Source organism: Delphinus delphis, chromosome 3 (assembly GCF_949987515.2).
Source record: "Delphinus delphis chromosome 3, mDelDel1.2, whole genome shotgun sequence".
Classification (NCBI taxonomy): Eukaryota; Metazoa; Chordata; class Mammalia; order Artiodactyla; family Delphinidae; genus Delphinus; species Delphinus delphis.
In genome coordinates this window covers 103,663,274-103,689,545 of record NC_082685.1, presented here as the reverse complement: position 1 = coordinate 103,689,545, position 26,272 = coordinate 103,663,274, and the positions used below count along the sequence as shown (strand labels likewise).

The 26,272-nt window shown below is 36.9% G+C and overlaps 1 protein-coding gene across 4 annotated transcripts; it reads right to left on the bottom strand.

Moving 5' to 3' along the window:
• Positions 1-341: 341 nt before the first annotated feature.
• CCNH (cyclin H) lies at positions 342-26,047 on the bottom strand. 4 transcript variants are annotated; one of them, XR_009518992.1, is made up of 10 exons: positions 25,776-26,047; positions 23,741-23,863; positions 15,290-15,363; positions 14,009-14,219; positions 10,735-10,898; positions 7,514-7,584; positions 5,442-5,553; positions 2,315-2,390; positions 1,119-1,751; positions 342-892 (listed from the first exon to the last, which is right to left on the bottom strand). XR_009518992.1 is itself a non-coding variant. In XM_060009188.1 (9 exons), exons 1-9 carry the CDS (start codon positions 25,890-25,892, stop codon positions 1,713-1,715), a joined length of 987 nt encoding a protein of 328 aa, XP_059865171.1. In that variant the 5' UTR covers positions 25,893-26,047; the 3' UTR covers positions 342-1,712. The 4 variants fall into 4 exon arrangements, 2 of the variants coding, with proteins under 2 accessions (XP_059865171.1, XP_059865172.1); XR_009518993.1 differs by having other exon boundaries at positions 1,635-1,751; XM_060009188.1 differs by having other exon boundaries at positions 342-1,751.
• Positions 26,048-26,272: the final 225 nt, after the last annotated feature.

The window sequence follows — 26,272 nt, the reverse complement described above, 5'->3', positions numbered from 1 at the left end:
CTAAATATAGCTAAACAAACATTTAATTTCATTATTTTCTTCCTCCTTTTAGGGGCAGTTCAAATTTAGTACCAGAGCAAGGCCCAGGGAGATGAAACTTGAGATGTTTTTCTGGCTGATGGTCTCTTTTGAAGGATTCCATTATGTATTTGTTAACGATTCTTTCCCTCCCATAACTGTGCAGGGTAGGGACAGCATACAAGGCGAGCCAGACAGGGATGTACTGGGTAAAGCATTTCCCCACTAAAAAAAAAATTTTCTAAAGGCCTAGGTTCTAAGAGCAACACTTTAATGCTTAAAATACAGGAAGAAACAAAGTGTTAAAACTATACTATGCAGAAATTTATATAGAGGTAGCTAGCCCTGAAGTAGCTGCGATCACAGTTGAACAGTGATAGCAAAACACAAACAAACACACCAGGTGCTTTTTCTTGATGTCAACCCAATTCCATATTTTCCCCTCTGCTTTTCAGTTAGACAATAGTATGCCATTTGGTCTCCTTCCAGGATAGACTAAAAGGGATATGGACATCTCCGAAAACATTTCAGCAATATGCAAAAAGGTCTAGATTCTAGTGCTCAGCAATTTGTTCTCTCCCACTACTCACATCTCAGTTTTAACCATGCTGACCTGCCATTTCTCAATCTGAACTGCTTCTCCTGCCTTTTATTTCTAAAAAACCCCCACAAACCTAAAGACACTCTGCTTTTTAAAACTTTAATGACATGCTTATTATCTCTTAAGCTGGAATAGGAAACTTGTCATTTACCTTTGTAGGCCTTGGAGTAACTTTTAGCTGGTCAATGATGAAATGAAACCTCTAAACATTTTTTTTAAAGGGGCTGGGTAGGAAAATTTTCAGAGATTGCTCTGACGCCAAACTTTAGTGACCTAAAAAAGAAACAAGATAAATTCGGACCACTGCTTCACCGGGACTGCAGTGAAGGACTGTCAATTTCGGCTTCTTCCCCTCCACTTTTATAAAATCACACTTCGTGAATTTTATTCCTCAGTGAGAAGGAAATTAAAACAATGCAAACCTAAAATATAAAGCATTATTAAAGGATATACATAAATACTACCTTCAAATACTGAAATGTAATTAAATGGTACCTACACTTTATGGAAAAGTACATCCTGGGATGCACTGAGGAGAGGTTTGCATCTGTAAAACTCAGATTTAGGGCAGTTGAGTTTCCCAGAATTCCTTCAACCCCATTTTCCAGAAACAATCTGACAGACCTTCATATAATTTGGTTCCAACTCTAGGAACTGAGTAAGATCACAGTTAAATAACTGAATAAATGCTATAGTAGTCAACATTCCTTAGCACTTTTAAAACTGACTAGTAACTAAGTTTTGTTTTTTGTGGTGCCTTTTCAGAAAAAGATAAGTTTGCTTAATGACATCTTGTATAAACAATATAGGCAAATAAATTACAGCTTTAATTTGGCTACCACAGAAAGACTGATTTAAAGACTGATTTGATATTAGTCATGGTGGGGCAAGAATACCCAAACCAGGTGCTATTCTGGCTCCTTTGAAGATGTTTTATTTCACATAAAGCTACCCTGAAAAACTTTTAAATAACATAAATAGAAAAGTTTAATATATTTTGATGCTTTCACATTACTTCATTTTTAAAGTTAAATGCCAGATATGCTTCATCCTTCTGTTGAGTAGTTAGCATTGACAAATCAATTTCGGATGGTTAGAGGGAATCTACCAGGTCATCGTCAGTCCATTCTTCCTAAGAAGGAAAGAAAATGTTACAAGGATAACATTATACTGAAGCATAACCAGTACTGTTTACCTTCTTGCCTCCCTTTAGGAAAATATTCTCCTTTCGCTATGCTGATTATAAAAGGTAAATAAACCAGGAAAATGTGTAGCAGTTTAACCTTATAATAATATGGCATGGTCTCACCAGACTAGTCCAGTGACAGGAATAAACGTTACAGTTGTGAACTTCTGCCTCTGATTATTCATTGTTATCTGACTTGCCAGGTACAATTTTTTTTTTAAACAAGGTAGGAGAAGAATCCTTGAAGATCTAAAAATACATCCCTACCGCCTTCTATGACCTTAGGAGGGATTCTTCATCAAGTAATTATTATACTGCTTCAGAACAGGCCAAGACAGAAGTGAGAAAAATTCCTCTAATAATGGACAATGTACATAAAGGATGCAAAAAAAGAAATGAAAGCTTTCCAATACCCAACACCTCTGTCTATAATGCTTGCACTCTGGAACAGTAAAATCCTAACATTATGGTTGTACCAGAATATACAGCAATGATAACTTAAAATTTACCTTTGGAGAACATACCTCCTCATGTTTGGATTTCTTTGAGACATAATCATCATCTTCATAACCTTTCCTCTTTTTCCTGTAATTAAGCAACCATCAACAAGCAATCTTATACTGGCAACAGAATCTATAAGCTAGCAAGGCTATGAGATACATCTATTGAAGAACAAAGCCTGGATAAAGGGAAAGAGGTGAAAAATTATGGACAGGAAGACAATATCTTTCAAATTCCTCTGAATTCAATGCAATTCTAATTAAAATTCTAAAAAATTTTTCATGGAGCTTATCAAGTCAAACTCTGACCTGGGAAAGATGCTGCAAAAATAGCAAAAGAATCTGAAAAAGAACAAAGCATGGGGAGCTCGTCCCACTTAACATCAAAACACATACTATATATGTAAACTAAGTAATTAAAAGTGTGGTAGTCATCCCTTGGTATGAGGGGGATTGGTTCCAGGACCCCCCATAGATACCAAAATCCCTGGATGCTCAAGTCCTTTATATAAAATGGCAGCAGGACAGTTGGTGCTCTGCATCTGCACATGCAGAGGGCTGACTATCAGCAAAGAGTTACAAGTACCAATGATCAGAGCAGACAGGCAAAAAACAACAAAGTATATATAGGGATTTAATCTGTAATAAATGAGTATTTAAAATAACTAGAAAAAATCATGAAATATTTTTAAATGGCTGGCACAACAGTTAACTTATTTGAACAAAAATTAATATTATGAGATTTCTACCTCAAACCAGGCACAAACAATTGTAAATTGCTTTTACAGCTGAGCAAAAGGCAAAATAAAATATTGATTAATTTAGGGTAAGAAAGGTGTTCAGATGTAAGAGTGTGAAGCAAAAGACAAGGTGCCTAAATAACAAAGTGAAAGAAACAATAGAAGAAAATAGCTGTATGATATATATAGAAAGATGAGTATATAAAAAGAACTACAAGAAAATAACACCAGAAACTTGGGCACGGGTTATAATTATGCAATACAGAAGAAACACAAATGATTGTTAAACACAGAAATATCAATGCTTCAAAGTATTAGGGGAAATGCAAATTAAAATACCAACATGATACTATTTTTTCACCCAGACTGGCAAAAGTTAAAGATTGATACTATTAAATGTTATACAGTTTATATGAAAACAATGAGAAGAAAACTTATTTCATATACACATACACAGAGAAAAGCCTGGCAAAGGTAAAACACCAACTATATGTTGTTACCTCTCAGTTGAAACTGGAATTTAGGTTTTGGTCAAAGAGAACTTTGGTTTACCTGTATTAACTGGCTTTAATAATGACAATATATTATTGTGTGTTGAAAAAGATAAAAGAATTTTAAAGACCAAGGAAAGATATTTTACCCTGAAGTAGTACTAATAAGTGTGGTCCATGGACCAATGCTGCTGCTCCATGAACCATTTCCAGTGTGCAATAAGTACAGAAATTAAGTGTATGTTTAGAAACTTTTATAGCAATTTGATAAATTTATGACTGTTGATTCTAATAAAATTTAAGCTTATTTTTTATGTCTTTTTATTTTGTTTTTCTTAGTAATTGGTGGTTTTATTTTACAGAAGTATAGGTCTGTAATGGGTTAAAAAGAAAACCAACAGTCCTTACAGACAGTTTGAGAAGCACCCCTCAAGTACTCATAGATATGCAAGATTTGCTTGACACAGTGCAAAGCAAATGGTCACCTGGAGTAAGATGTAAATTCTGGCAATTAGGAATTTTGGATTATGGTCCATTACCTAGGTGGAAGGGTAGGATTAATAGTTCAGTGGTCTAATTCAGAGGTTGACAAAATTTTCTTTGAAAAGGTCAGAGAGTAAATATTTTAGGCCTCGTAGGCCATGCAGTTTCTGTGACAACTACCCAACTCTTCTGCTATAGTGTGAAAACAGCAGTAGACAATAATGCAAACTACTGGGTGTACCTCTGTTCCAATAAAACTACTACTATAAACAGGTAGTGGCCCAGATTGGCCCATGGGCCATAGTTTGCCAACGCCTGGTCTAAGCCCATTTCAAAATCAATGTGAAGAGATTATAAATCAGTGCTTTAATACTTTCATTCATTAAAGTCAACATTTTTCTTTACCTCTCTGCCACCACTCCTTCCTTCCTCTTAGTTACCACTGAAACCCAGGAATGAAATTTACCAATTTTAAGTTCTATGCTAAGCCATGTTTTTACAGTTACAGCTACAAATATATAGTCCCATATGTTGCACACTTGATAAGTCCTTGGATATTCTCCTACTACAACTTTATAGTTAAAAAATTTGAGTCATGTGTACCTGATTTGAAGACCTTGGAATGCTGTTCTGGCTTCTCATATATTATGCAATAGGATACAGTCCCCGATTAGAGATCAAAAACATCTCAAATGCATCTTACTATTCAGATGCCAGAGCTAACCCCCAGTAAATTTTACAGAATGAATTCCACAGAATAGAAAATAATAGTTTTACCATTCCTATACCTGCCCATATCCTCAATTGTTTTAAATGTCTAAAAGGGTTAAGTAGATCCTTCAAACTGCAAAGCATAAAGAACCTGAAAATGGTGATTTCCACATTCAGCCTACAAATCAGTAAGACACATTAACAGTGTTCCTTATGGCTGCAAGAAGAGATCGAACAGCACATTTTCCTATTGGTTCTGTCTTCAATATAAAGTTACCACTGAGAGAAAATATGCCAAGTTTCCCCACCCTAGCTAACAGAAATAAGTGTGGAACAGTATACTTGTTCTTCAGAGGAGATACCAGACCTACAGAGAACCGAAAGATTAAAAGGGCAAGAAGAGGTGCAGGAATTCCCTAGGAAAACTGCCCACGGGACCCCACAAGGAGTAACAGAACAGGACAGGGCCCACAAGCCAAAGAACACATTAGTCATAGCAGGAGCAGAATGTACTATGAAAGCGAAATTCGTAATTTATTATCTCGTGTTTAATCCTGTTAGAAATCTCCAGTCAATAAAAAAAATCTGATTTAATGGGTAAGTCAGTTTTCCCCACATGAGCAAACATTTACCAATTAAGTAATTTAAAGACAAGCTGGAGACAGTAACAATTATATCTATTCTCGAATTAACAGTCTCACATCTACTTACGTAATTACGTTAAGTGCAAGCTCAGCAGAGTGACATCTCTCCAACTTCTGTTTCAGAACAGCAACTTCTTCAGGTCTGGGTGGTTCATATTTTTTTACCAAGTTCCTCATACCTATGTGGAGATAAAAAAAGGATTTATACCAGATAATAAAAAGCCTTGTTCTCATAAGGGAGTTGAATGATGTTTTCTCATCTAGTTTTGGGAACAAAAAACACTCTTGAAATGGGATTATTCTTACCAGGATTAATACTGTTCCACATTAAAATCCACTGAACACCATACTTCTAGTTCAAGTTATTATAGCTGTCTGCTGCTCAGCCCACATCATGTACAGCCTAAAGATAAGCATGCTCTACTAGTCAGTATTTTTTTTAAATCCTACCATGGTCACTTTTTGCTTTGTTCCCTGCCACCCACCAGATTCATAAGATTCTATCCTACAGATGGTAGGCCAAGAGTGTACTACTTATTTACAAAGAAAACCATTATTACATAACATGTAATGAAGGGAAGATGCTTAGTAAAAACATGTCAAGATTTATTAGGGAAATGATGAGAGATCCAGGGCTTACTATTAACCAGCCACGTGCTCCAAATGAGTGACTTATTTCATAATGCAAATAAAGCAGTGTTTGCAACTGAATTAATACTAGTGACTTAACACCCTTAGGACAATATCTTTGTGTGAAAAATGATGAATAAGATACCTTAATATCGCTAAAGCTCTGAGTGTTTTACCAAGAGCTATTCTTATTTTGTACTAAAACAAATGGAATAAAATAAAGATACTGAGACAAAATCAGTAATAAAACTGTCAGCTATAAAATGAGCACAGTGAGTTACCTTTAAGACCTCTTCTACCTACTAAATTCCCTGATCCAAATGTCTATGGCCAAACTGCAGTTAGCTTTGGAAGTGAACCCTCTAGTGGTATAACTGAAAACCTACCTTATGATTCATAAATCACAAATCCATTTTTCTCAAAGAGGGAAGGCATCAAAGATCATTTCAAGGAAAGAAATAAGAAATGATACTTCCACACCCTGAAGCATGTTGACTTTTGAAACATAAAACATGTAAGAAGTACTCCCTGTCATCCAAGATCAAGATATTCAATCTCATATTTTATTGGTTTATTCAGTATTTAAACCACAGATTTTATTAACAAGGACATTGGCACAAAATGTTTGGAAACAAACACACTGTTTTTAACCCTAACGAGTAGTCTAGTAGCCATGAGCATGCAGCGTGACATGAGCAAGTATGAAAATGGAAAGGACTGGCTAACCTAGCCAACCAGTTTAGTGGAGGTTCTGACTCAACAAGTACCTACTGTACAGCTAAGGAAACTATATTCAATATCTTGTAATAACCTATAATGGAAAGGAATCTGAATCACTTTGCTGTACACCTGAAACTAACACAACATTGTAAACCAACTATATTTTTAAAAAGTGAAAGAAGAAAAAAAACCCTTAAGACAGTGTTTCTCAGCATTGACACTAGTTTGGGCTGGATAATTCTTTGTTGTGAGGAGCTGTGTTAGTTTCCTGAGGCTGCTATTAAAAATTACCACAAACTTAGTAAGGCTTATTAAAACAACAGAATGGATTCTCCCACAGTTCTGAAGCCCAAGAGCCTGAAATCAGTTTCATTGGGCCAAATTCAAAATACTGGCAGAACTAGCAAATGACACATATTAACTAGTTAAAGCTAATTTACCTACAAAATGGAAGTTTCAAATTTAATTAGGCTTTAATTCCCTGAGATCTTTTTCAGTGCTCATCATATTTGGGTATATTTTAAAAGGACCCTGTTTTGAATCTCAATCCTTTCTGAATCTGATTATATTTTCACTTTCCTAAAAAGTTCTGTGTAAAAACTACTTTCTTTCATGTACCTTCTATTTGTTCTTCACCAATGTATCCTTCATGCCTCCATGATACAGTAATTCAATATAAGTAAATCTAAACAATAATCTGTTATCTCAAGTTAAATACCAGGATGTTATTTACTTAGAAAGTAGCTTTGTGATAGAAGAGTATTTTATAAAGTGTTCTGTTTTACTTACTTTTCATTATATCTAGTAACTGTGACAAGCAAGTTCTGTTCTCTTTTAGCATCAGACTTTCTGATAAATAACTGGAAAAGAAAGGAAAAAAATTTAAATCTATTGAACACATATAGCATCTTGAGAAAATATGACATCATAAATTATTTTCCTCCATGTTCATTTCATCAAGATCAGTTTTTAAATAAATTTACTTTAAAACTGTTAAATAACAATACTTTGAACTCTACTAAACTATAATCTGTATCTCTTACAGTCTTAAGGATTTACTACAATTTATACTAGATTCAAAACGCTTAATGTTCAAGTTAATTTAATTTCCATAATATATTCAGAGAAAAAATGATATGAAACTAACAGGAGCAATACTCAATACTTTTAATGTTAAGTGTTTAATATTTAGACCTATGAGTTTAATCTCACTCATTTTACAGGTGAGGAATCTGAGTCACAGGGACAGAGAAGTTATGAATAAAGTCAGGTAGCAGCAGAGCTAAAACCTGGCACTAGTAAGGATTCTCTCTCCCCTTAATATCAAGTCCATGTTAACTATAACTGCTCTTCTTGGGACAAACAGGTATTCAAACCAATAAGAACATCACCCCACGCTTTACAAATCTATTACATCTTTTTTGCATCAAGTCCAGATCAAAGGTGTTAATACTATTCCATAAATGTACATAAAGCCCAATTATCTGTTTTCTTGGAACTAATGACAGTATAAAAATGTAATTTCTATTTTTAAATTTTTAGTTACTCTGAGGTTTTATATACTTGAACTTGATCTATAACTGATAAAAGCCCAAGTGAACAGATTCTCAAGGCAATGTAATCTTTCAAACATGAATGTAAAAAAAGCTATTAATTTTTCTCTTGGGTGAAATAAAATTACAAAAATTAGAAAGACGATTCTTTAAGAAATTTTGTTGCTGTATGTCTTTTAAACTATCAAAATCATTTAAACTACATTACAAAGTTTTGATTACTACCTTTGCTGTTACATCTTCATCGTCTATTGTGGGAGTTTCATTTTAGATATGGAAATCAATAACTCCCCTAGGGCTTCCCTGGTGGCGCAGTGGTTGAGAGTCCGCCTGCCGATGCAGGGGACACTGGTTTGTGCCCCGGTCTGGGAAGATCCCACATGCCGCGGAGCAGCTGGGCCCGTGAGCTGTGGCCACTGAGCCTGCGCGTCCGGAGCCTGTGCTCCGCAACGGGAGAGGCCACAACAGTGAGAGGCCCGTGTACCGCAAAAAAATAAATAAAAAAAAATACCTCCCCTAACAACTAATACATTTCTTGTTATCAGTAATTCAAAATAACAATTAGTTTTTTCCTTTCACTTTTCTCCCTAAAACTCCTCACACTTTTGACATCTTTTTTTTTTCACTACCTAAGAAGTCAAACTAGGAGATGCAAAATAAAGCTCTAAATCCAATGAAAAAGAAGAAACCTCTAATCAACAACAGTGTAACATTCTATGACTAATAATCTTAAAGCCTCATTCAGAATATAACAACAGCACAAGGACTCCCCCCTTTTGAAATCAGTAATAAATATAAAGGCAGTTTCCATGTATCTCAGAAGTTGCAAAGGATTTCAGAAGCTAAAAATGATTTGAAAGCATTTCCTCAAGGGAAAAAAATGCCCAAATGCCTACAGTCCCTGGGAATGCAACAAAAGTGTATTCAATTTGCAATGAGCCCAAGGTACCACAATTTCACTTTCACCTGCCTATCTGAAATTATAACTAACTAAACTTCTAAGATGAAATACACTCTAATTTGGACCTTAGGATCCTTCATCCCTCTCTACTGACATAAGAAAAATCTCACCACTGAAAAATTAGCATATACCTGCATAAGACACAATGCTTAAACAGATTAAGCAAACAACTGGTTGTTTGAATTGTGAAAAAGAGGCTTTTTCCCTTACACTATGGAAGCTCCATAACCCGCAAACTCCATAGGTATCAATTTGTATGGCCACCCTTCCTACAAGGATAGCTTGCTCATTCTTATATTTCTACAGTATAGTACAGTGCATGGTACATAGAAGGCAATGTAAAAAAAAAACCTCCATAAAGGTTTGCTTAGTAAATAAATGTGGGTATAGATCACTTTGGGATTAAATGTATATACTTATATACAGTTGGTGAGCTATGTTTATACAGAAGAGTCATACCATAAATTAAACAAAATACAAACCCACAATCCTTTATCTTGGATTTGTTTTGAAATTCAGAATTATTCATGTCTTAGAAACTTAACATGGTGTATATACCATGAAATGTGAAATACTTCAGTGATATTCTGGGGCAGTATCATGTAATCAGTAACATTAATATTTCTGCAAAGAAACCTAAAACCATTCCCATTCAGTTGAATAAAGACTAAATCACATCTGTTCATGTTTCCTGCCACTGTATCAATGGATTATGAAATTACAGACGAGGGATTACAAACATGCAGAAAAGTTTAAATTCAGAAAGTTTTATCATCTTTCCTCCTCAGCTATTTCTATGAATGAATCAAGCAGAGCTTTGAAGGTATACAGAAATGAAATCGCTAGAAAGAAATTAAATGTGAAGATTTTTAAAGTCTAACTTACTGCTAGCCTGTGCTTGAGTTAGTTATAAATGAATATAATAGATATGTAATTAACCTTCGCACAAGATATTATCGTAAGAATCAAGTGAATTTAATTCATGTAAAGTGCTTATCACAGAGCCTGGTTCTCAGTGCGCACTTATGTATCAGCTATGAGTATCTGTAGCTCACTAAGATTCATTTGGACATTCCCTAAAGTATTATTCATTCAACAAATCTTTACTGAATTCCATGTGCCATACATGCTCCACAGCAGGAGATTAATGATAAAACAAGGCAGACGTATTTGTTGCACTCATGCTGCTTACCAGTTCATAAAACTTCTAAATTTGCCATATATTGATAGCTGTTATCAGTCTTTTGAGGATCACCTGATTTAATTCTACTTCAGTCATAAATGGATCCTCTTAGCTCAAAAATATTTTACTGAATTTTTAAATATTTCCTTAAAAGGTGATTCCATTTCTTCCCTCAGTTGCCCTCAACAACCCTCAACCACAGAAGATATGAAGGACTAATGTTACAAAGTGAACCTTACTTAAAAACTTGGTACTCCAGGAAGGAATAAACTGAGGGACTGAGTCTAATCTAAGTTAAAACACAAAATAATACCTTTCCATAGTAATTCCTGCTCTGGATGCACTAGATAAAATGGCAGTCAGAGCAATCTGGGAAGGTGTGTATAACAGGTGAGCATCCGTCAGTGCAACTCTATTAAGAAAGTCATCAGCTGTTTTCCTCAAAATCTCTGGATTCTCCAACATGGGAAAGCGAGTCTAGAAAGAAAGTTTGCAAATGTTATCACTTCTGAGAGTCTCATGGAGTAATAACAGTACAAAACTATTCCTATAAACCAGAAAGTGCTTAACACAGGATACTTTTAGTAACTCCTGTAAGATCACATTTAGAAACCAAAGCACCACCTCATTTTGATTTGAAATTCCTTCTACTAAAAGTTTACTTTTGGGAAATGAATCTTGGTTTGATTACAGAACTATTTTTAGTATATGCCCAAGAAATATGGATGATCCCCTATTTTCTAACCATTCTTACCCTTTAAAATGAACCCTAAATCCTAAACCCTCAGATATATTTCAGATATCTACATTCAAGTCCCAAAGCAGTAAGAAATCTTTTCTATACTCTGAAACAAAATAGCCAGAGTCAACTGTACAATCACACACAGGTCTTGTCATCCCAAAATGCCTGACCTCTGATATGACAAATCCAACATTCTACTCTGACCCAGCATTCCCTTTGCTCAGTTGCTTCACAGCTGTTCTTTGACTTCCTCCTCAGGACCTCTGGTTCCTTATCCCTATACTTGCTTCTACTCACCAGTGTCCACTGGTTCTCATTTCCCTCTTCCATTCCCTGCCCCAGTATGCTGCCAACATATTTCCAGCAAAACTTCAATAGTGGTCGAATTCAACCAACCTTCTGCTTTGCAACTATACCCAGATTTCTGGGTGCTGCTAGAGAAAACAATACAACCAACAGGTCTGGTAATATTACTATAAATTCAAGTTCACTGATCTCAACAAGGCTCTCAACACTGCCTAGCTAAAATATTCCACAGAAAATGTATTCTCCCATTTTTTCAGTGATTATGTTAAACACTTTCTACCTGACTCAATATCTTTGATAATTCTCAGAAACTCCACTGCTCTCAGAAAATGATCTCTTGATAACAAAGACACTGTATTTCCTGCTATGGCCAAATCCCCAAACATAACGTTATCCTCACCCATGCTTTCCTCTTTCCCTCCGTTAAGAGAAATAGCCAGTTTTTCTACCTTGCTTCAAAATCCCATGCCAGGCCCTTCTACCACACTCCAAAGGAAAACTTGAGCTACACATGTTCCATTAAGCTTTCTCTACTAGTGTTCTAAAGTTTCTCATGCAAAACAAAACATGACAAAAAACTGTTCCTTTCTTCTACTTCTAGCAGTTCCCCCATCTTCTCAATCATCCCATCTTCTTTTCCCACTTCAAAGACAAGCTGTTTAATCCAAGTTATACACACTTGTTTTCTCACCTTCTATTCCCCAACCAGCTCCAATCTGTTTTTTTCCTTCACACTCCAAGAAGACTAATTTCACCAAGATCACAAGTCACCTTTCTGGCACTAAATCTAGCAAAGGTCAACTTTTACTTTGCCTGAATTCTGTGCAGGATTGGAGAGCTTCCCCGATCATATTCTAAAAGTATTCTACTTCCCTTCACTTCTCCAAAAGTCCTACCTCTTTGGATATTCTTCAGTCTTCTTACTAGCTTCTTACTTTTCTCTAGCTACCCTTTAAATGGTCCTTATGGCCAATCCACTTTAAATCTTCCTGGGGCAGCAGTGATGCCCAAATCTATGCCTCCAGCCTAGCCATCTTCTCTGGCCTCCAGACACAAATATGTACCAACCTGAATGTCTTGCAAGCAATGGAAATTCATCATGTCCCAAACCAGATTCGTCAAATCCCTACCCCACCACCATCAATAAATCTCTCCTGTGCCACTGTTTCCTGTATAAGTGTACCACCATCCACCAATACGCTCAGGCCAGAAACCTGGGGGTTCTTCCACTGTCCTCGCTCTCTGTACGCAATCATTCCTCAAGCTCTACTGATTCTAAAGCCCAAGAAGCTCTCTCTGTACCCACTACCACTTCATGAGTCAAACCAACCACTGTCTTTCTGCTTGAATTACTGTAACAGCATCCCAACTGGTATCCCTTCATCCATTCGAATCCATTCTGCACGTTATGCCTGACACATACAGGTGTGCAATAAACATCTGACGCAGGCTGATGCATGAGTTTGCCAACATGTTTTTTATAGCTGCAAACCTAATCACGTCACTCATCAGACTTGACCCTTTCACTGGCATCCCATTGCTCTATTCAAAATCTGTAATGTTACCTCCACAGTCTACACTCTGCCTTCCACTCAGGCAGCACTCCGTGGCAGTCCTCCCCATTTACCTCTAAGTTCTGTTTAGGTTCTTTAGTACACCATGGTTTGTTAAGTCTGGGCCTTTGACCAGAAGAGTCTCTCTGAATGGGATGCTCTTCCACCACCCAATCCCTACTCTTGCTCTGAATTTTACTTCAAATTACACTTTCTCAGAACTGTCTCCCCTTCTCAATCTGCTATCTCCTTCTAAAGTACCCTGTATTTCCCCTTCTGTTAACACTTAGCACACTGAATATACGATTGTCTTTCCCATTAGACTGTAAGGCCTATGAAGGGGAGGCTGTTCCTGTCTTTTTCTTGACTGCATCCTCAAGCACCATGTTTGACATATAGAAGGCACCCAAATTTGGCCACTCAAGATGAACGAACCAGTTTTTGACTTCTGTTCACTTAACTCACACTATCTAAAGTCCTTCTTCAGGGCCAAAACAAAACAAGCTGCTTTTGTCAATGTTCTGACAAAACATTTATTTACTGTTATTTTTGATGCCCACATATTGACTTCAGTTCACAATGCCCTAAAAATAGAAGTCACTTAGCAATCTTGTAGTTTAAAATTAAGAATTTTGTATGTATGAAGATCCAAGACAGTATACTTGAGTTAGAAGAGTTATCTGAAGTCTTTAAAAGCATTACAGTTGTCCTCATTATGGTCCCTGGACGAGTATTTGCAAATCTACTAGATCAGAAGCTCAAGAACTACAGTCTGACACTCTCAGTTAATAAGCCCTCCATGTGATTCTGATGCACACTGAAGTTTGAGAACCATTGCCCTAGAAGTCCAGGCCAAACACATTTTAGCAAGCTAACTGTGTAACAATTAGGATCATTACTAGTTATAAAAAAATTTTGATTATTTTGGTTAAAGAACAATAGCAAAGGAGTTTACTCCACCAGTTTACTTTAGTCAGCAAGATTACCTTTAAATCAATGAGAAAGCCCTCAAAGGGTCTATAAGGATTGTGGACAATAAGGTGGAAATTAAGTTGCTGTATAAGTAGTAGTTCATATTCCAAAATCTGTTCGAGTGCCTTCTCTTGTCCAAGAGGACTCTCCCGCAGATTTCCAACAAACTGTGGACTAGACACATTGAATTCATCCACTTTACAGGCCAAAAATGCACAAGTGAGCCTAGAGGAAAAAATAAGGGGAAGGATATGTATATACTTCGAGAAATACCAAAATATTTCTAAAATATGTTCTAAAATTGCCTAATATTCACAAATGACTATACTAGACAACTGAGGAAATTGATTTAAAAAAAGAGAGTTTCCTGTTTAATCTTTTTATCCATACGGAGACTATAAAAATTAGGTTGAACTGTATAACAGTGCCACAGCATTCAACCATTAGTAACTTAATGCCAGTTTTATATAGTTCAGCCCAAGTATCTGGAAAAACAAAATAACTGAAGAATAAGGGTACTCAGCATCATGAAATATAGATGGAAGAGAAAAAAAATAGCACACACATATGTACATATGGGCCTGAGAAGAAAGGTGTTAAAGAAACATTATGGAAAGCCATCAGTGGAAGTCTCCAAGGACATTTAAATAGGGGATTATTACCTCAGGAACAAACCTATGAAACTCTCATGGCTACTACATAAATTTCAGAGTGAGAAATTAGTAGTAATAAGATTACCACAAAAACAAAGACTGGAAGTAAGAAGGGCCTGACCTAGACTGGTAGAAATGGAAATGAAAAAGAGAAAATATACAGGGACAGCACGATTGACAGCAAGTTCTTTGATGAGTCTCATACTAACTTCATTCTTATTTTTAATGATAAGCACAGTGCTTAGCAGAGGGCAGAAACAAAACAGACCTTTGTTCAAGTGAAATGACTATGGAACTATAGGACTTGTAAACTGATGGGATGTACAGGAAGAGGAGTTACCGTAAATGATTCTCAGAGCAAATGGGTGAAGACAAGTTCAGCTAACAGAAAGGGATATTATGGAAGCCAGTTTAAGAAAAACAGAATTTGAATTTGGACAAGTGCCAAAACTGATGCCATCAGTATTACAGGGAAGGAAGAATTATACAGGTATATTAATGAGTATCAGGAGGGATCTTAAGTTCAGAATAGAATGAAAGTCTAAATTACCCTTTATTAGGAAGTCATTTTTTCACACACACATGCTCAAAGAGTATAAAAGTCTTCTTAAATGAAAATCAATAAATTAGACTTATACTCACATTATTATCCGCGGGTGATATTCCATTACTGAGTTATTAAGATAAAAGCGCTTGAAATACATACAAGCTGTACCCTAAGATTAAAAATACATATATTATCAGAACCTATTCACACATACAAGTTAAATTTTAAAAAAAACTTATTTATGCCAAGGTTTCTTTGAAAAAGTCACCTTAAAAAAACCCCAAAACTTATTACTTCTTAAGTCAAAATAAATTGTGATAAATTACAACAGAAGAACCACAGCCAAGCCTTTGTTGTCCTTCCCCACCTATCCTGGCTTATCCTTCCTATGGTCACTGGCTTAATTTTAAAAATGTGGGGGGGGGGGTTTACACAATTATATATATTTGTATAATTTATACAAATGATCACAGCTTAAGCAGTCCATTTAGTAAAATACTGGCAGAATAACATGGTCAGGGCAATGAGCCTTCTCTCTAAATCCACTCTGGTTCTGTGATCTAACCTGCTGCCACACCAAACAGGAGAAGCAGCACCTACCATTTACTGACTGCACCCCATGTGCCACACTCTGTGCCAAGTATAAAACTATCATCTTATTTTAATTATAACAGCTTGGTGACGTACTGCTATCTCTATAGAAGAAGAAACTGAATATCATTGAGGTTAGCTGACTTGTTCAAGGTCACAAATCTAATAAGGGACAGGGCTGTTTTCAACCAAGGTCTGCTTGTACTTTTCTAAAAACTATTTCATTTGGCTAGAACCAATGAAATAAATATTTATCTACTTTAGAATAGAAAAAAATACATTTCTTTTTAAATATTTTAAAAGTTTAGTTTTGTCATTTTATGTGAAACAAAAACCAAAACAGTTATAAATAAGCAAGTTATATAAAGACAAATTCCACAAAGAAGTTCATTCAAGGATTCAGTTTCTTCATCTGAAAAGATCACTTAAACCTACCACCTTGTGTTACTGTTTTCTTATCAGAAAAGACTAAGATCAAATCTGGAAATAGAAAGCAAGCACATCTAAAATTTTTCATGAATCAGGTCTCTTAGATAAAGGTCCAGTAAAAAACAGAAAACACTATGAATACTTTTGGACTTGGTATTTTCAATATACTTCAGTTTTTTCAACTATAAAAATGGAGAATATTTTCTAGGAGTTTATTCTTTTCTGGGCCATAAATTATTCACTTGGTATAACTTTAAAATGTATGATCTACTTTCACTTAAGACAAAACTTTCATATTTGATATTCACAACAAATCTGTGAGATAAGAGAAAAATATTTTATACATCTTTCCCCCTTTTTAATCTTTCAGCTTTTAAATTTCAGTTTAATTTTCTATCAACAAAAATACACAAATCCAGGCAAAGGAACAAAATAATACCCCAGCTGGACAACTAAGTGAAGTGGAGACAGGTAATCTACCTGAAAAAAAAGTCAGAGTAATGCGGTAAAGATGATCCAAGATCGGAAAAAAAATGGAGGCACACAAGACACAAGAAATGTTTAACAAAGAGCCAGAAAATGTAAAGAACAAACAAACAGATGAACAATACCTTAACTCAAGTGAAAAATACATTAGAAGGAATCGATAGCAAAATAAATAAGGCAGAAAAGTGGATTAGTGAGCTGGAAGACAGAATGGTGGAAATCACTGACACAGAACAGATTAAAGAAAAAAGAATGAAAAGAAATGAGGACAGTTTAAGAGACCTCTGGGACAACATTTAAGTCCACCAACATTCACATTATAGGGGTTCCAGAAGGAGAGACAGAGAAAGGGCCTGAGAAAATATTTGAAGAGATTATAGCTGAAAACTTCCCTAAAATGGGAAAGGAAACAGTCACCCAAGTCCAGGAAGCACAGAGGATAAACCCAAGGAGGAACACAATGAGACACATACTAATCAAACTGACAAAAATTAAAGACAGAGAAAATATTAAAAGCAACAAGGGGGAAAAAGCAACAAATAACATACAAGGGAATCCCCATAAGGTCATCATCTGATTTTTCAGCAGAGATTCTACAGGACAGAAAGGAGTGCCACGATACATTTAAAGTGATGAAAGGGAAAAACATACAACCAAAAATACTCTACCCAGCAAGGCTCTCGTTCAGATTCGACAGAGGAATCAAAAGCTTTACAGGCAAGAAAAAGCTACAAGAATTCAGCACCACCAAACCAGCTTTCCAAAAAATGCCAAAAGAATGCCTTTTCTATGGGAAAAGAAAAGGCCACAACTAGAAACAAGAAAATTACAAATGGGACAGCTCACTGGTAAAAGCAAACATAAAGGTAGGAAATCATCCACACATAAATCAAAAGTAGCAATTGTGAGGAGAATACAAATGAAGGATATTGGAAATGCATTTGAAATTAAGAGACCAGGAACTTAATCTTGTGTGTGTGTGTGTGTGTGTGTGTGTGTGTGTGTGTGTGTGTGTGTGTGTGTGTGTGTGTGTGTGTGTAGACTACTATACCAAATCTTCATGGTAACCACAAACCAAAAATCTACAATAGAAAAAGCAATCCGAACACAACAGTAAAGGTAGTCATAAAAATCACAAGAGAGGAGAACAAAAGAGGAAGGGAAGAAAAAAGACCTATAAAAACAATCCCAGGGACTTCCCTGGTGGTGCAGTGGTTAGGAATCTGCCTGCCAGTGCAGGGGACACGGGTTCAATCCCTGGTCCGGGAAGATCCCACATGCCACAGAGGAACTAAGCCCGTGCACCACAACTACTGAGCCTGCGCTCTAGAGCCCGCAAACCACAACTACTGAGCCTGTGTGCCACAACTACTGAAGCCCGTGTGCCTACAGCCCGTGCTCCGCAGCAAGAGAAGCCACCACAATGAGAAGCCCATGCACCGCAACAAGAGTAGCTCTCGCTTGCTGCAACTAGAGAAAGCTGGCACATAGCAACGAAGACCCAATGCAGCCAAAAATAAATAATTAATTTAAAAAAATATTTAAACTCCATCTAAGAGTACACAGCTTAAAAAAAATCCCAAAACAATAACAAAATGGCAATAAGAACATACATATTAGTAATTACCTTAAATGTAAATGGATTAAACGCTCCAACCAAAAGACACACACTGGCTGAATGGACACAAAAACAAGACCTATATATATGCTGTCTACAAGAGACCCACTTCAGACATAGGGACACATACAGACTGAAAGTGAGGGGATGGGAAAAGATATTCCATGCAAATGGAAATCAAAAGAAAGCTGGAGTAGCGAGACTCAGACAAAACAGACTTTAAAATAAAGACTGTTGCAAGATTCAAAAAAGACCACTACATAATGATAAAGGGATCATTCCAAGAAAAAGATATGACAATTGTAAATATATATGCACCCAGCACAGGAGCACCTCAATAGATAAGGCAAATGCTAACAGCCAGAAAAGGAGAAATCGTGGGGTATTTTAACACCCCACTTATACCAATGGACAGATCATCCAAACAAAATCGATAAGGAAACACAGGCCTTAAATGACACATTAGACCAGATGGACTTAATTGATATTTCTAGAGCATTCCACCTGAAAGCAGAATACACATTCTTCTCAAGTGCACACAGAACATTCTCCAGGATAGATCACATGATGGGACATAAAGCAAGTGTAGATAAATTTAAGAAAACTGAAATCATGTCAAGCATCTTTTCCAACCACAATGCTGTGATTAGAAATCAACCACAAGAAAAAAACTGTAAAAAACACAAACACCTGGAGGCTAAACAATATGCTACTAAACAACCAATGGATCACTGAAGAAATCAAAGAGGAAATCAAATTCCTAGAGACAAATGAAAACGAAAGCATGACGATCCAAAACCTATGGGACACAGGAAAAACAGTTCTAGGAGGGAAGTTTATAGCAATACAATCTTACCTCAGGAAATAAGAAAAATCTCAAATAAACAACCTAGCCTTACACCTAAAGCAACTAGAGAAAGAACAAACAAAACCCAAAGTTATCAGAAGGAAAGATATCATAAAGATCAGAACAGAAATAAATGAAATAGAGATGAAGAAAACAAAAGATCAATGAAACTAAAAACTGGTTCTTTGAAAAGATAAACAAAACTGATAAACCTTTAGCCAGACTCATCAAGAAAAAAAGGGAAAGGGCTCAAATCAATAAAATTAGAAATGAAAAAGGAGAAGTTAGAATGGACACCACAGAAATACAAAGGATCATAAGAAAAGACTACAAGCAACTATATGCCAATAAAATGGACAACCCAGAAGAAATGGACAAATTCTTTGCACAGTAAAATCAAGCAAAACTGAACCAGGAAGAAAAGGAAAATATGAATAGACCAATCACAAGCACTGAAATTAAAACTGTGGTTAAAAAACTCCCAACAAACAAAAGTCCAGGACAGGATGGCTTCACGGGCAAATTCTATCAAACACTTAGAGAAGAGTTAACACCTATCCTTCAGAAATATTTCAAAAAATTGCAGAGGAAGAAACACTCCCAAACCCATTCTATGAGGCCACCATCACCCTGATACCACAAGTAGACAAAGATACCACAAAAGAAAATTACAGGCCAGTATCACTGATGAACATAGACTCAAAAACCCTCAACAAAATACTAGCAAACTGAATCCAACAATATATTAAAAAGATCATACACCATCATCAAGTGGGATTTATCTTAGGATGCAAGGATTTTTCCATATCTGCAAATTAATTAGTGTGATACACCATATTAACAAATTGAAGAATAAAAACTATATGATCACCTCAATAGATGCAGAAAAAGCTTGAGAAAATCCAACACCCATTCATGATAACTACTCTCCAGAAAGTGGGCATAAAGGGAACATACTTCAACATAGTTAAGGCCATAAATGACAAACGTACAGCTAACATCATAGAGGATGTTAAAAAGTAAATGCTGAAAGCATTTCCTCTATGATCAGGAACAAGACAAGGATGTCCACCTTCGACACTGTTTCTGAACATAGTTTTGGAAGTTTTAGCCACGGCAATCAGAGAAGAAAAAGAAACAAAAGGAATTCAAATTGGAAAAGTAGTAAAACTGTCACTGTTTGCAGATGACATGATACTAAGGAAATCCTAAAGATGCTACCAGAAAACTACTAGAGCTCATCAATTAAACTGGTAAAGTTGCAGGATACAAAATTAATATACAGAAATCTCTTGCATTTCTATACACTAACAATGAAAGATCAGAGAGATATTAAGAAAACAATCCCATTTACCATCACACGAAAAAGAATAAAATACCTATGAAGAAACCTACCTAAGGAGGCAAAAGACCTGAACTCTGAAAACTATAAGACACTGATGAAAGAAATTGAAGATGACACAAACAGATGGAAAGATACACCATGTTCCTAGATTGGAAGAATCAGTATTGTCAAAATGACTGCACAGTTAAGTCCCCTACATCTGAATGAGTTCCATTCAGAGTGCATTCGTAAGTCCAATTTGTTCATAAGTCCAATTAAGTTAGCCTAGGTACCCAACTAACACGATTGGGAAACTATATAAGTACTATACTGTAATAGATTTATAATACTTTTCACACAAATAATACATAAAAAACAAACAAAAAATAAAAAATTTTTAATCTTACAGTACAGTGCCTTGAAAAGTACAGTAGTACCAGTTACATCTCCACTGCTTTTTCGCTTGCTTCTGGACATCCTGGGTTTGAAATAAAGATACTGTACCACTGTACTCTATACAGTACTGTACTGTAAAGTACACAAAAGCACAACCACTTGTAGAGGATGCACACATATGACAATGTATGCCAGACATGTGAACTAACTTAATGTGATTGGACATGTAAACGCACGTTTGCATCTTTGAAAGTTTACAACTTGAAGGTTCATATGTAGCGGACTTACTGTACTACCCAGAGTAATCTACAGATTCAATGCAATCCCTATCAAATTACCAATGGCAGTTTTTGCAGATCTAGAACCAAAAATCTTAAAATTTGTATTGAAACACAGAAGACCCCAAACAGCCAAAGCAATCTTAAGAAAAATGGAGCTGAAGGAATCATGCTCCCTGACTTCAGACTATACTATAAAGCTACAGTAATCAAAACAGTATGGTACTGGCACACTAACAGACACATAGATCAATGGAACAGCATAGAAAGCCCAGAAATAAACCCACACACCTATGGTCAGTTAATCTACGACAAAGGAGGAAAGACTATACAATGGAGAAAAGACAGTCTCTTCAATAGTGGTCCTGGGAAAACTGGACAGCTACATGTACAAGAATGAAATTTAGAACACTAATACCATACACAAAAATAAACTCAAAACGGATTAAAGACCTAAATGTGAGACCAGACACTATAAAACTCTTAGAGGAAAACAGGCAAAACAGTCTTTGATGTAAATCACAGCAATTTCTTTTTTGACCCACCTCCCAGAGTAATGAAAATCAAAACAAAATAAACAAATAGGACCTAATTAAACTTGAAAAGCTTTTTGCACAGCAAAGGCAACCACAAACGAGAAGACAACCATCAGAATGGGAGAAAATATTTGCAAACGAAGCAACCAACAAGGGCTTAATCTCTGAAATATACAAACAGCTTGTGCAGCTCAATATCCAAAAAACTGACAACCCAATCAAAAAATGGGCAGAAGATCTAAATAGACATTTCTCCAAAGAACACATACAGATGGCCAAAAAGCACATGAAAAGATCCTTGACATTGCTAATTATTAGAGAAATGTAAATCAAAACTACAACGAGGTATCACCTCACACAGCTCAGAATGGCCATCATCAAAAAATCCACAAACAATAAATGCTGGAGAAGGTGTGGAGAGAAGGGAACCCTCCTACACTGTTGGTGGGAATGTAAATTGGTACAGCCACTGTGGAGAACAGCATGCAGTTTCCTTAAAAAACTAAAACTGGGGGCTTCCCTGGTGGTGCAGTGGTTGAGAATCTGCCTGCTAATGCTGGGGACACGGGTTTGAGCCCTGGTCTGGGAGGATCCCACGTGCCGCGGAGCAACTAGGCCCGTGAGCCACAACTACTGAGCCTGTGCATCTGGAGCCTGTGCTCCACAACAGGAGAGGCCGCGACAGTGAGAGGTCCGTGCACTGCGATGAAGAGTGGCCCCCGCTTGCCACAACTAGAGAAAGCCCTCGCACAGAAACGAAGACCCAACACAGCAAAAATTAATTAATTAATTAATAAACTCCTACCCCCAACATCTTAAAAAAAAAAGGTTGGGGACCGCTGTGTTATAAGACTCTCCTCTTTAAAAAAAAAAAAAAAAAACTAACTAAAAATGGAGCTACCATATGATCCAGCAATCCCACTCCTGGGTATACACCTGGACAAAACTATAATTCAAAAAGATACATGCACCCCTATGTTCACAGCAGCACTATTCACAATAGCCAAGACATGGAAACAACCTAAATGTCCACTGAAAGATGAATGGATAAAGATGTGGTACATATATACCATGGAATTCTACTCAGCCACAAAAAAGAACAAAATAATGCCATTTGCAGCAACATGGATGGACTTAGAGATTATCGTACTAAGTGAAGTAGGTCAGAGAAAGACAAATATCATATGATATCACTTATATGTGGAATCTAAAAAAATGATGCAAATGAACTTATTTACAAAACAGAAATAGACTTACAGACTTAGAAAACAAACTTATGGTTACCTAAGGGGAAAGGTGGGGGGTGAGGGATAAATTAAGAGGTTAGGATTAACATATACATGCTACTGTATATAAAATAATCAACAAGGACCTACTGTATAACACAGGGAACTCTACTCAGTACTCTGTAACAACCTATATGGGAAAAGAATGTTAAAAAGGATATATGTATATGTGTGACTAAATCACTTTGCTGTACACCTGAAACTAATACAACACTGCAAATCAAATATACTGCAATTAAAACAACAAAACACACACAATAGGAACAATTACAGGGACAGCATACACAAATCCATATAGCCAAAAAGTTCTAACTACCTGTTTCTCCTCACCATTACCGCACCACAGTACACACACACCCACACCCACACCCACACACACACACACACACACACACAGAGAAATAGGGTCCTCAGAACCACACATCTGAAACAACCACATGAGAACCTAGAGGGAAAGTAATTTGATTTTTTCTTTCTATATAAAATGAGTATGTCATGACCTATCTAGCCGACCTCAAAATTCTTTAGATATGGAATGATTCTTGAAACACTGTGTAAGATACAACATAGGAATTCATAATTTAATGCCTTTATTGAAAAATATGTGACAAAACTTAAATACATAAATTATATATTTATATAAATATATAACTCAGGTGCATTTTTAAGTGGATAGAAAATTGATTTAAATATTTATAAGAAGACAGATTTCGTAAGTTAGCTAAAGGACATTATACTTCATCACTATAACTTACCACAACAGACCTTGGCATTGCTGGCTTAAATACCGAACAGAATTCCAATAATCTTTTCTCATAATACTTGCAGAGCGTCATTTCTTCAGGAGGCTCAAGAAAGACTGGGTCATTTGGAAGAACCTTTGGGTCAGAAGTTACAACAAAAATTTAATTAGATAATCTTAATATTTTTTTCTCTTTCTAGATTAAGTTTATATCTCCAACCAAAGGGAAATATACCACACCTCATTTTCTCTTTATAGAATTGCTAATATTACACAAAATAGCTTTTAAGAAAACATTTAATAAACTAAAACTATACTGTAATTGCATAATTTCTCGGAATGTCGGCTGAATATTTGCTTCACTAATGTATAAGCAATCATGAGGAGTGTGTGCATACGTTCACAGATTTGATGTCACTATTTATAAATCAAAAAGAAGATACACATTGTCAATGGTTGGACAACATCCCTTTCTCAGTCAGTTATTAAGTCACACAGGTTGAGGTAAAAATCAACAAGTGCCTCAAGGATAATTTTGACTCTTAACACATTAACTCTTCTCCATCTTTATAAAATCTCTACAGAATACACTACACGGTTGATAAATACTACAATTTTACAACAAATATCTATTTGGTGCTGTTATTGGTTTAATTACGGACTACCGAAAAAGGTATGTTGAGTCCTAACCCCCAGTACTCAGAATGGGAGGAAATAAGGTCTCTGCAGATGTAATTAGTTAAGATGAGGTCCTACTGAAGTAGAATGGGCTCCTAATCCAATATGACTGGTAGCTTTATAAGAAGAACATGTGAAGAGACAGAAACACAGGGAGAACACTATGTAAAGATGGAGCTAGAGACCGGAGTTAGTTGCCACAAGCAAAGGAACACCTGGAGTTACCAGAAGCTGGAAGAGGAAAAGAAGCTGCACAGAGCACCACTCGGCCAACACCTTGATCTCAGACTTCTAGCCTCCAGAACTGTGAAACAATAAATTTCTGTTGTTTTAAGCCACCCAGTTTGTGGTAATTTTTTTATGGAGTTATTTTTCCTAGTTTCCTAGGAAATTAACACAGGCGCTAATTTTGAGACAGCATGGCACTGTGGTTTACAGAAGGAATGCTGAAACTAGATTCCATGGTTTCAAATCTTGGCTCTGCCACTTACCAGCAATATAGCCTGAAAGTTATTCAACCTCTCTGTAGTTTCCTAAGATGTAATGCAAGGATAATAATAGTATCTACCTCATGGGGTAGTTATGAGGATTATATGAGCTAACACTTGCTAAATACTTAGAATTTAGCACAATATGCACTACTTTGTGCAGCACAAAAATAAAGTGATATGAAACAGACGAGACTTCCAGGTAAAAGTAAAACAGGAAGGACGTGGTTGACAGACCACATAGTGCAAACCATCTGTGGTCAATTGGTTTGTGCTAACCGTCTCTCATGCCCCTGCCTCCACCCTGCCCCCATTCAGTCGATCCATTCCTTCCCATAAAGCTCTTTCTAGGACAGACTCTGATAAGGTTTATTTCCCATCTAAAATTTTTCAAAGGTTTCCCTATTCCTCCATCACAAAGTTCAAACTATTTACCTCCGCTTACAAGTTCCCTGCTTACCTTCTCCAACCTTTCATACACAAATACTCAGCTTCCGCCACACACAATCATGAGCATTCCGGGGACCAACCCTGAAACTTCTGGCCTCCTACTTTGCACCTGTGGCTCTGTCCACCGGGAAAGTCCTCTCCCCATCATCTCCACAACAGGCACTAAGAAAAGCCTCCCCCCACTACATTAGCATGCTACAAAGTCTTCTTCGCCATGTTACTGGTTATTTGTCTGCCACTCGATTACGGGGATGGATGGCCTTGTCCGTCTCCGTACCCACTGCACCTAGCAAGGTGCTCACTGTTTATTAAACAGATAAACGCACGCCGCGCACAGGAGGTGGGAGGGAGGTGCGCGGGAAGTCCCGGGGGAGAGGGACGGGCAAGAGTTTATAGAGCTCGAGGGAGAAGGGCGGCAGCCGGAGCCCTCACCTTCCCGTTCGCCACAGCTTTGCATTTGAATTTGCGGTTGGCGTCGGCCCGCAATCGCGCCAGCTGCTCCTCACTAGCAAAAGTCCAGTGCCGCTTCTGGCTACTGTTGTGGTACATGGTGAAGTCGGAGGCAAGGCCCAGGGAGTCTGCAGAGAAGACCGCCAACGGCACAAAACCGGAACGTAAAGCGGCTAAACCACCACCAGGATCCCGCGGAAGCCCAAGGATTCAGGCCGGTCAGCGCGGGCGCGACGTCAAGGTCACGTGGTAATTCCGTCCGCAATCGCGTTTCCGGAGCGGATTAGGAGAAAGTCTCGCGGGGTCTCTGACCAAGGCCCGAGAATCAAATGGGCGTAGCCAACCGACACGCTCCTCCTTTTTTGTGAGCCTCGGCCCTAGCTCCGCCCCTTTCCGACAAGATTTAAAGGAGACACGACAGACAGGGCTATCCAAAAGGGAAGTACATTGAGGGCATGTGGAGGCTAACCTAAACAATC